At 29.6% G+C, this 12500-nt stretch overlaps 1 protein-coding gene across 6 annotated transcripts in view; it reads right to left on the bottom strand.

The window, feature by feature from the left end:
- Positions 1 to 12500, bottom strand: part of LOC124431829 (tropomodulin) — a 68043-nt gene that overhangs the window by 40124 nt on the left and 15419 nt on the right. The window contains exons 1-2 of one of the 6 annotated variants that reach the window (XM_046980165.1): positions 5290 to 5348; positions 4136 to 4706 (exon numbers count right to left, since the gene is read on the bottom strand). The exons of the other annotated variants lie outside the window; for them this stretch is intronic. Coding sequence (XP_046836121.1) covers positions 4136 to 4240 — 105 coding nt within the window. The 5' untranslated portion in view covers positions 4241 to 4706; positions 5290 to 5348. Of the gene's footprint in view, positions 1 to 4135; positions 4707 to 5289; positions 5349 to 12500 lie in introns of those variants that run through there. 6 annotated transcript variants of the gene reach the window in all.

Below are 12500 nucleotides of genomic sequence, written 5' to 3' on the forward strand. Positions count from 1 at the left end.
CTACGGATATTCCTAGAGTCGTTTCGATCGACGATAGTATTAGTAGTCGATAGCTATTTGCTATCGATTCATATTCTTCATTGGATATATATATATATATACAATATCTTCGAGTTAATATTACCTAAGATATTTTTATATTTAACTTACAGAGAAAGAGAAACGAATAGATAGATAGATAGATAAAGAAAGAGAGAGAGAGAGAGAGAGAGAGAGAGAGAAAAATAGTTTAATTAGTTTTTATGATGAGTACTTAAGTAATTATGATTGAGACAACATTGTACATCTATCTTGTATTTATATGTATATAAATTAATTTGATTTTTAATATACGAAAGTTATAAACATTTCTTATAATTTATATATATATATATATATATATATATATATATATATATGTTTAAATGTACGTTTATTTTTTAGCTCGAAAATGGCGAAAATCTTTTTCTCCTGGGATTTGAATTCTTTTTCCTTTTTCTTATTTTTTGTTTTTCTTTTTTTTTTTTGCTTTTTGTTTTTTTAAGATCAAGAAATACGTTGAGAAGCTACTATTTTCTCGTATACTGAAATTTGCTTTATCATCAACTTTTTCACCAAAGTCTAAAGCTCACTTTCTCTCTCTCTCTCTCTCTCTCTCTCTCTCTCTCTCTCTCTCTCTCTCTCTCTTTCTCTTCTATATCCGCGAGAAATATTTCGTCGAAAATAAAGTTTCTCCGGAGCATGTTAGAAATGATCTCTGAGGAAGGCCGAGACGAAATATTTCGCGATGCAGCTTGCGGGCCCAGGGAAACATTGGAATTTCAAGAACAAATCTCTCCTAAACGCCTACGAGCAAACGTTTCTCGAAAGAAGAATCTAACGTGTTTAGAATTAATTTAGTGATGCACGTGTATGATCTTTGTTCTTTTCTAAATCAACGTTGAAAACTTTACAAGACGTAAGTAACTAACTAAGTAAGTAAGTAAGTAAGTAAGTAAGTAAGTAAGTAAGTAAGTAAGTCAGTCAGTGAATGAGTTAACAGGTATTACAATTTTTCGGGCAGAATGACAGTGGTAATGGGACAGGGCGATGGTGGGGTGGGGCGGTGATGGGGGGCGGGTGGAGGGATAATGTAAATAAAAACGAAATTGAATTGGCCTTCGAGAATATCGATTTAAATTCTTTGAAAGATCGTAAATAAGGTTAATATATTCTGTGGAATTATTTCGTCAATTTTACAAAATAAATACATATCCGACTAGAAATTTAATTTTAACGTTAAATGATTCATATACATATATATATATATATATACGTAAACTATACGTGTACACGTAATACGTATACGTTTAAATGATATAGATAAATAGAACTATTAAATCTTTCAAAATGAAAATTTAAAGCGACATTGTAGTCATATACAAACATACACACCCATATATATATATATATATATATATATATATATATATGTATTATATTTGAAAAATAGAAAGGGAGGAGAATTATTAAATACGGTTTAATCGTTTAGCAAGAAAAGGATTAGAAACGACAAGAGAGAAAAGAAATAGACGACAGGTGTTTAGATGTCATTTCATATGCCAAGAGAAATCCGTACGAATATATTATATATGGCAATGTTCTTTTTGGAACGGAGAGTGAAAGCTTTAGCCACCACTCTCACCCCTCCATCCACCCCCATTCACCACTCCTCGTCGCAATAGCTTTACTTATTTTATTGATGAGGTTATAACGATGACACTCTGTATATCGCTTCTCATTCGTACAGAAGGAAATATAAATTATCAGATTCGTTTAGTCATAAAGAAAATTTTGAATTGTAAACGTAACTATCATATCATATATACATACACACATATATATATATATATGTATGTATGTACGTATGTATGTATGTATGTATTTATATATGCGGATATACGCAAAATTTCATTATCGAAAACATCATTCTCGTACGTTCATCGTTTCTCAAATCAAAATCGAGAAAGGAAACGAACACGGACGTTAACCGACACACAGGACGTACTCGTAAATTCTTCAAAATCTGACGCACGTATTGCTCTCTTTATATTAATAGAACAGGACGTTCTATTTTTTTTTGCCTCTCTCTCTCTCTCTCTCTCTCTCTCTCTTTCCTTCTTTCTTCTTTCTTCATTCTTGCTTTCTTTTTTTTTTCATTTCTTTTCATTTATTATTATCATTATTTTCGTTTTCTTTTTCTTTTCTCTTGTCTTTTCTCCTCAGATTCTCATTGTCTCGTTCGATGATTGTAGGAACAAAAAAAAAAAAAAAAAAGAAGAAAACAAAAAAAAAATTGTATATATGCGATCATATCGAACGCACCTTTGCAAAGAAAAAAATCCGGATTACTTCGTCATTTTGTTTTTTTCTTTTTTTTTCGTTTTCCATCCCTAAATTTTCTTCGACTAATACGAACGAGTATTTTGTCGATCGATTGATTTTATAAATATTACGAACGAATTGAACGAATATTCTATTCAATGTTACTTATTATGTCATATCGTTAAAATACATATCAAATTCGTGATTGAGATAATGAATTGATTAAATGTAAATAAAATTTTACAAGTAATAATGAAATTTTTTTCTCATTAATATCAAGAATCGATCAGTAGAAAAGAATTTTTCGTATTTCATATTATATAAAATTATTATTTCGTTCACGTTAAAAGTCGGAATCAAGTATATACAACATTTACACATACATGTACACAAACACACACACACACATATATATATATATATATATATATAATATAACATAATAGATCATTTTAAAGTTAGGCGTCTTTCAACGAGACTCGATTCTCTCTTATATCTCTATAGAACGAAAATACTTCTCTCACAGGAAGATGAATCACGAAAGAGAGAGAAAGAGACAGATAAAGAGCGAGAGACAAAGACAGAGATAGATACAGAGACTGTATGATAAGAATCGACGAAAGATTATGTTATGGAGAAACAAAACAAACAATGAAAAAAAAAGAAAAAAAAACAAAAAGAAAGAGAAAAATAGAAAAAGAATTTAAGAATGAATTCTAATCTCTATGAATTGGATGAATTCAAAGTAAGAAAAGAATGAAAGTAGAGGGGAGAAAGATTAGGAACGTTTTCTTGGCATATACCGATATGGAACGAGAATATGTGTAAGTACAAAATATATTTACTGTCTCTCTCTCCCTCTCCCTCTCTCTCTCTCTCTCTCTCTCTCTTTCCTGCGATTATTCATCCGCGTAAGTTTACGATTTTCATGGCTGTTTATCACGCTTTAAGTTGGAAAAGCAAATCGGCCTTGGGTCCTGGCAACGGGCCTATAAATGCAGAGGGCTATCTCGAATTTCTAAAAACGTTCCTTGTAAGATCGATCCGTATAATTTCGATCGAGTTTCATCGTACCTTAGAATTATCTCCTTTGATTTTTTTTCTTCTCATCTTTCTTTCTCTTTTATTCTATTTTATTTTATTTTTTTTTTTTTGATTACCTCGTGACGTCTCGTTTTTCTTTCTTTTTTGTTTTTCTTTTTTCTTTATCGGTTAGAAAGAGAGAGAGAGAGAGAGAGAGAGAGAGAGAGAGAGAGAGAGAGAGAGAGAGAGAAATTGATTAGCTTAAATCGTTTCAGTATTACGAGTGTCACGTGATGTGTCGTTAAAACGGTACTCGAAAATGCATAAAATTTGTCATACTCTTGATTATCACTCATATAGACAAGGAATATTTAACTTCCAACGAAGGGTTTTATATGCATACATATATATATATATATATTTAAAGATATATCGCTTTATATGTTGGTAATTGAAAAATAATATATATATATATATATTTGAATTAATATTATTAAGTTATTTTATCGATTGTCACATTATTATTATTATTATTATTATTATTATTATTATTATTATTATTATTATTATTATTATTATTATTATTATTTTTCTTTTTCTTTTATATCTAATCGTACAATAAATCGTATGATGACGGAGGATAATTTTTCTTCATTGTTATCGCAATAAAACTTTCGTATGATTATATTTCTATTGTTTATCGATCAATAAATGATCAATGAATCGAATCGATGGATCGATCGATCGATTTCAATACTCGTAAGCTCACCTCACGTCTAGTTGTTTTAGTAGTTTTTCGTGTAGTCGTCCTGGTCATCGATGAAATATTTTCATGGGGAGAATCCCAATCCTGGAATATCTCCGTGGTCGCCATGATGCTTTTCACGAATTAAAAGCCCTTTTATTTTTATTTAATTTTAACGCACTCAAACCTTCCCGTCTTCTTCTTCTTCTTCTTTTCTTTCCTTTTGCCTTTTCTTCCCCGATTTTAGTTTCTTGGAGCAGATTTTTTTTTACTCTTTTCTTTTTTTCTTTTTCTTTTTCTTTTTCTTTTTCTTTTTTTTTTTCCGATAAACGTTCACTATACTATTCACCGCGTTAATAATTCACGACGTTACACACTTGACAATAAACAGACTACACTTTTTCCTTTTCTTCTTTCTTCTGAATTTTTTTCTCTTTTCTTTTCTTTTCTTTCCTTTTTCTTCTTTTTTTTTTTTTTTTTTCTTTCTTTTTTTTTTCAGAACCTTTCGAAGCAGTACCCTTCGAAAGTTATTCAATTCGTGTATAGCCCTCGCGTACGTATGTCATTTTAATTCCATAACTCTTATTCGATTGCTCTGTTGAAATGATTACAATGGCGGAAAAAAAAACAAAGGGGAGGGGGAATAATATTATCGATATTAGAAAATATTATAATGATGATATCTTTGAAAAATTACGAACGATTAATAAAAGTATCGATCGTTACGAGATATTTTTACGAGGGATTGTTTCTTGTGGGATAGGGAAAAGAAAAAAGAAAAAAGAGAAAAAAAAGAAAAAAAAGAAAAAAGAAAAAGGAGAAACGAAAGAAGACAAAGAAAAGAGATAAGCGTGAGAGAACAAAGCGGTGGTGGCGGTGGCGGTGGGGGGGGGGGACGGGGAAGGGGGTTAAGGGAAAAAGAAAAAGGAAAGAGAGGGGAAGAAAAGAAAAGGGTAAGAGGGAATTAATAGGCAATGATAATGAGATAGGAGAGAGAAATAAGAGTGATGATCGAAAACAAAATAAAAAAAAAAAAAAAAAAAAAAAAAAAAAAAAAAAAAAACAAAACAAAACAAAAAAAAGATGAGACAACTGGATGGGACAGTTAGATAGATAGACAGATAGATAGATAGATGGATAGGTAAATAGATAAATAGATAAATAGATAGAGAACACACTAAATTATATGCGTGATTGTAGGTGGACCACGCGCGACTGAGCTTTTCGCGGTTACTCGTACTCTTCTCTCTCGCGCTCCCTCGTGTCTCTTTTCTCTCAAGAGTCTCTCTCTCTCTCTCTCTCTCTCTCTCTCTCTCTCTCTCTCTCTGTTTCCCCTCCACCCATCTATATTCCAGAAATACGGAGAAACATGTATAATTAGGACGGTACGAGAGCAGCGAAGATGACGAAGAAGATTTGCCTCTCTGACTCGCCAGACGTTTCTCTTCTCTCCTTTAGAGAGTTGTGCTTTTTCATTAACAACATTACTAAATACATAGAACATGCCTTATGTGTCTATATAATTTAGTACATATATATATACGTATATATATATATATATATATATATATATATATATATATATATATATATATATAACGTGGTAATCGGATGGATCGATTGTAAATCAATTTTTTAAGAAAGTTTATATTTACGTTAACCAGATTCGATTGATCGTTTCTATTCTAAGATTTCATTCATTAGATTTTATTTATTACATATACGTATATGTGTATGTGTATATATATGTGTGTGTGTGTGTGTGTGTGCGTATGTGTGTTGGTGTGTAGGTGTATATATATATATAGATTTATTCAATATATTCAAGGTTGACCGATAAGCAATGTCGTCGAAGTTTTAATAGGAGATGAGAACGAGACAGAAAAAGTGTTACGTCGATCGAATATATATATATATATATATATATATATTTTTTTTTTTCTTTTCGAATGATTTTAAATATCTATCAGACTTTTTCTAATTTGTTTCATCTGTTTATTTATTTATTTATTTATTTATTGTGTTTTTTTTCTTTTCTTTTTCTTCTCTTTCCTATTTTTTTCGTTTGTAAACCGTGAAAAACTTCCACTAGCTCGTAGTTTTAGTAGTTTGTATAGAAAAAAAAAAAAACAAAAAAGAAAAAAGAAAAAAGAAAGGAAGTCTCGACGAAAGAAGATCAATTTGATTTTTAATACGATTTTGATATTTAAAATTTTCCACATTAACATAATTGTTGGCGCCGATCGTCACAATACTTTCATTTTTCTTTTTTTGATTTTTTTACTTTTCTTTCTTTCTTTCTTTTTTTTTTTTTCTTTTTGTTTTTACGTTTTACGCATACTTTTACTCGATCGTGTATTTCTGTGAAAAAGAAGAAAAAAAAAAAATAACGTTCGTTGTCTTTTTTCTTTTCTTTTTTCTTTTTTCTTTTTTTTTTTTTTTTTCTTTCGCAAATTCCTCGTAAATTTTATCGCAAATTCTTCGTAAATTTTATCGCAAATTCTTTGTAAATTTAAAAAAAAAAAAAGAAAAAAAAAATATGTTATTCCCTCATAAATATAGTCTCTAAGTTATCGATCGTCGATAAGAACCAAAAAAAAAAAAAAAAAAAAAAGGAGAAACAAGAAAGAAAGGAAAATAGGAAAGGAAAAAGAAAACAAAGGGGAGGAAAGACAAAAGGAAAAGAAAATTAAAAAAAAAAGAAAAAGGTAAAGCAAAGCGACCAAGAGAAAAATATTTCTGGGACGATAATTTTACGCTCTTTTTTTTTTTCTTTTCTTTTTTTTTTTTTTTTTTCTTTTTTCTTCATTAAGAAAACCAACGTCATAGTCGTTGCTCGACGTAACGACGACGATGCGTTTGTTTTGACGTCATTGTGACGTACAAAACGTTGCAGGTGCACTCAGATCGAGTTGGAAATTTTCAAAAAGTTTACGAGCTTTAACTATCGTTCGTTCGTTCGTTCGTTCGTTCGTTCGTTCGTTCGTTCGTTCATTTTTTTTTCTTCCTTCCTTTTTCTTTCGTTTCTTTATTCATTTTTCTTTCTTTCTTTTTTTTTTTTTTTTTTTTTTTTTCCCCCACGCCCACGCCAATATTTTCCCAAAAAGAAATATTTGAATTGTAGTACCATTCAATTGGACGACGACTATTGTGTCGTCGTTGAAACGTTATCGTACGATGGAGTTAACCATCGGCTACGTCATCACGATTTTAGATCTTGCCTTTATGCACCGACCTCGTTCGAATGCGCCGTAATTCGCGATAGCGCGCGTTGGTCAGCTCCGAGTTTATTTAAAATAAATTTTAGACAAAGAGAGAGAGAGAGAGAGAGAGAGAGAGAGAGAGAGAGAGAGTGAGAGAGGCATGCTGGTTGGTCCAACGACGAAACACAACGACAACCTACGACGTTTTGTATCGTAGAAAGAGCGTATTTTATTGAGACGATTTGGAGTAATAATAATAAAAAAAAAAAAAAAAAAAAAAAAAAAGAAAAGATAAAAGGAAAAACCAAAAAGAAAAGGAAGAAGAAACGATTGAAACGAAAATGAATTTTATCTCTTTGGAAAATTACAAAATTCATAATCTTCCTCATCGTACCGTCTTCTTCTTCCTCCTTCATCATCTCACTTTTGATAATCTTCTTTAAAAGGAACAAACGATCTTTCGTTTTGTTTTTTTTTTCTTTTTTTTTTTTGTTTTTTTTTTTTTCTTTCTTTATTATTATTACTTCAAAAAATTTAATAATAATTCAAACGAACGTAACGAAAGCTCGTGAAAAGATTAATTAATCGATAATGGGTTAGAGGATGTAATCGAAAAAAAAGAAAAAAAAAAAAAAGAAAAAAAGGGAAAAGAAAAAGGCGTTCCACTCTCCCTTTCCCCCCCTCCCCTCCCCCTCCCTCCTCCCATCAGTTCCATCCTTCCAAAGTTCCGAAGAGCCAAGTTCTCCATTTCTCCACAAATCCACAAAATTGGAATTGCCCGACGTACAGGACGAATATCAGATACGCGTTTGTTTGTGAACACGCAGAAATAATATTTGGCACGTGAAACGGTTGCCCCTTTCCGTTTATGCAAGACTTCAGGGAAAGATCTTACGATCTGCTGGCGATCGGTAACTCGCACTTTATCCTTTACTTCCCATCCTCGTATAACATGTATTCGTCTCTTAATATACTACGCTATATTTATTTATACTACATCTTGTTACATTATATATTGCTATCTATCTATCTATCTATCTATCTATCTATCTATTTATCTATCTATCTATCTATCTATCTATTTACATATCTATTTATCTATCTACTTATCTTTCTCTCTATCTCTTTTGTCCTCTATCAAAAAAAAATAAAAAATATATATATATATATATAATTATAAATTACTGTTAATTTATTATTAGTTAAACGTGAGATTAAATCATAATATAATTTTATACTTTATATTAAAATTTATTTTAATATATTTATTTTAATCCAATCCTTTTAGTTATTAATTATTTCTGGTATAGAATTGTTATAATCTCATTTGACGTTTATCCTTACGCTTTATACTTTCCTTTTCTTTTGTTTCTTTCCTTTACTTTTCTTTTCTTTTCTTTTCTTTTTTATTTATTTTTTTTTTTTGCTACGACATTTAATTACATCCTACGATTTTTTTCTTCGTAACTCTTTATACACTTTATTACGTTCATTCTTAAGCTTGCATTTTCTTTATTTTTTTTCTTTTTTTCTTTGTTCTTTTTCTTTTTTTTTTTTCTCTTTCGCTTTTTTTTTTTCTTCTTCTTTATTTTTCTTTCTAATTCGTACGTCAAGTGTTTAGCGCAAACACTTCCGACGGATTTTCTTTTGTCTCTCTCTCTCTCTCTCTCTCTTTCTCTCCCTCTCTCTCTATCTATCTCTTTCTCTTAATATTCTTGTTCTCTTTTTACGAAATGTCAGACTCTCTCTTAAATATTGTACATTCTCCTCTTCCGTGATTTCGTCGAGGATGCACACGTGTCATTAATTTCCTACGCCCACCGCCAATTTTCGTCGGCCTTTCTCTCCTCTTACCCTCTCTCTCTCTCTAGTCTTTATATCTCTGTCTCTCTCTATCTCTCGCTCTCTCTCTCTGCCTCTGTCTCTCTAGTCTTTATATCTCTGTCTCTGTCTCTCTCTCTCTCTCTCTCTCTCTCTTTCTCTCTCTCTCTGTCTCTCTAGTCTTTATATCTCTGTCTCTGTCTCTCTCTCTCTCTCTCTCTCTCTCTCTCTCTCTCTCTCTCTCTCTCTCTCTCTCTCTCTTCCTCCCTTCGTTTAAAAACTTCTGCATTGACCCAGGCCGTGTTGCGAAACCGTGGAAAATTCTCTGGACACGAAAGATCCTAAACGAAACTCGTGATGTGCCCCAAAAACGAAAAATATATATATATATATATATATATATATATATATATATATATATATATATATATATATGAAATAGATAGATGTTTATTTTATTATATTGACAAATAATATTAATTTAATAATACATATTATTAATGTCTCGTTAATATAAATTAATTATAAATATATTTATAAGTTCACGTAATATCGAATGTTTCCTTTTAAATAAGTATTAAATGAGAAATATTTTTTATTTAGAAAAAAATAAAAAGAAAAAGAAAAAAAAGAAATAAATAAATAAATAAAATAAAATAAAATAAAAAAAGAAAAAAGATCCCCTCTTTGTATACGCTTATTTATTATCTTATGATCCATAATATCTCTGACCTCTTAAATGTCAATAGAAGTTAAATGTCATGAGAAAGTTTCTTTTCTTTTTTTTTTTTTTCTTTTTTTTTTTTTAAATATCAATACTCCGGTTTAATATCGATGAAAATTCCCTCTCGTCTCTCGCACCTTATCCCTTCTCACGACATTGAACGTGATCTCTTTTAATGGAGATAATGTCGTACGATAATACATCGATTATAATTAAATAAAATTAATGATTTATTTTATTAATAAAATTAATGAAATTAATGAAACAAATGATTTCTTTTTTCTTTTCTTTTCTTTTCTTTTCTTTTTTTCTGTCAGTCATCGTCGAGAACTATCAAACGATTTCATTAAAAAATTATTCACTTGCGTGACCCTTAAACATTTATATTAAAAATGATATGATAATGAGACAATTATTTGTTAACAATTCTTGTTTTCTTTTGTTCTTTTTCTCTTTTTTCTTTTCTTTTTTTTTTTTCGATGACAATTATTTATTATACGCAATATTATTTGTAAATCAATTATCAAACACGCACGCACACACATATACACATGTACACATACAGATACACACACATATATGCTTGTTGTGTTATATAGAAAAAAAAGAAAAAAGAAAAAAAAAAGAAAAAAAAAAGAAAAGAAAGAAAGAAAAATATTGTCTCGTATAAATAAATTTTATTTAAAACTTAGATTATAATTATTGTCAGACGTTCCGTCTCCATTTGAAATGATTCACGGAGAAAGTCCGTCTTTCTATTGATGATTTAATATATATATATATATATATATATCTGTGTGTATGTGTGTGTGTGTGTGTATGTACGTACGATGAGAAAGAAAGAAAGAGAAAAATAATGGATGCCAAGGAAAATGAACGTGTTCGGGATTTAACGACGAATCCTCAGCATTTTCTCTACTAATCCTTCGTAGATAAATAAATCTTGACGACGGAATCTTTGTTCCGCTTACTAACGTTGTAAATTCCTTTTTATAAATGATCAAGAATTTCTTTTGGCAAGTGTTTTCATGTTTACAACGGAAGGATACCCGTAACGTCAGACTAATGATACTCGTCTGAACGAATAATTATAGTATGACGATCATAGTATCATTGTTATTATATTTTCAAAATAATAATGATACCTTTTGAAAAGAAAATATCCTATTTTTTTTTCTGGTTAATCAATTAATTCATTAATTAAGTAAGTAATTGAATAATTGATTGATTGATTGATTAACGTACGAGGAAATAAAAAAAAAGCAAAAACAAAAAAATGGAGAAGAAATTCGTACGAACATCTTTATAGAATTCTCTCTCTCTCTCTCTCTCTCTCTCTCTCTCTCTGTTTGTTTCTCTCTTTTTAAAATCAAATTTAATATCGATTATAATGATTGAAACGATTTGAACGATCAAATAATAATAATAATAATAATAATAATAATAATAATAATAATAATAATAATATGTCTCATCGTTCGCGAGATAAAATGTTTATTTATAGATATATGTATAAATTGTGTTATTAATATTATCCAAAATAGATGGCGACACTTCATAGAGAACAACATCCTCGATCGATTGAAAATCATCGAGCGAGTTTACTTCTCGGAACTCCGTTAGATGGTGTCAATGATATTGTCCGAAATGGAAAACAATTTATCTGGTGAGTAAATATGGAATAATCGATATATATATATATATATATATATATATATATATATTTATATAAATTGATTTTATTTTGTCGAAAAATTTTTTCTTTTAAATTCATTTAAAATCGATCGAAAGTATAATCAATAAAATATAATATCTTATTATGGAAATATTAAAGGAGACGCGAATGAAGATTTAATGATCGAAATAAATCGAGCTGACAAATTTTGAGGATGAGTATGAAAAATAAAGAAAAGAAAAAAAAAAGAAAGAAAAAAAAAAAAAGGAAAAAAAAGAAGAGAAATGAAGGTTTCAAGTGAAACATTTAACCTATTAATTTCTTTAATTTTCTTTTTTTTTTTTTTTTCTTTTTTTTTTTTTTTAAGCATCAACACTTCAATGTCTTTCTCTAAAGAACTATATTCGATGGTACATCGAACGCGAAAGCATTCGCGAGAGATGTAGAAGTTAAATTTATCGTAGCTATCGACGTCGTGCAGAGATGCTAGCCCAGTGTATCAGCTATAGAAATAATAACGTAGATCCAGATCCGTAGGTTAATACGATTATAGATAGTTCTTACTTAGTCAAGGCCATTTAATTTCGATTCTATAGAAACCGAAATAACGAACGGACATTGTGCGAAGTTTTCAAGCGCGCTAAATTCAAATCCCACGTAATATATATATATATATATATACATATATAAATACGTATATATATATATATATATATATATAATATATATATAGATAAGGTATATGTTTTGTCGTATTTTAATAATTACACTATTCATTTGTTAGAATGTTTTATCTAATGGGAACATTATTCCGTACGATGTTACGAGTAATCTATGAGTGGTGAAAATTTGTTCCGAAGAGATGTACGTCTTCTCTTTCTTTTTATCTCTTGCTCTTTGTCTTTTTTTTTTTTTTTTTCTCTATATATAGGATATATACGAATACTTGCAGAGGTCCTATATAAT

This window comes from Vespa crabro, chromosome 22 (assembly GCF_910589235.1).
Source record: "Vespa crabro chromosome 22, iyVesCrab1.2, whole genome shotgun sequence".
In the NCBI taxonomy this organism is placed as follows: Eukaryota; Metazoa; Arthropoda; class Insecta; order Hymenoptera; family Vespidae; genus Vespa; species Vespa crabro.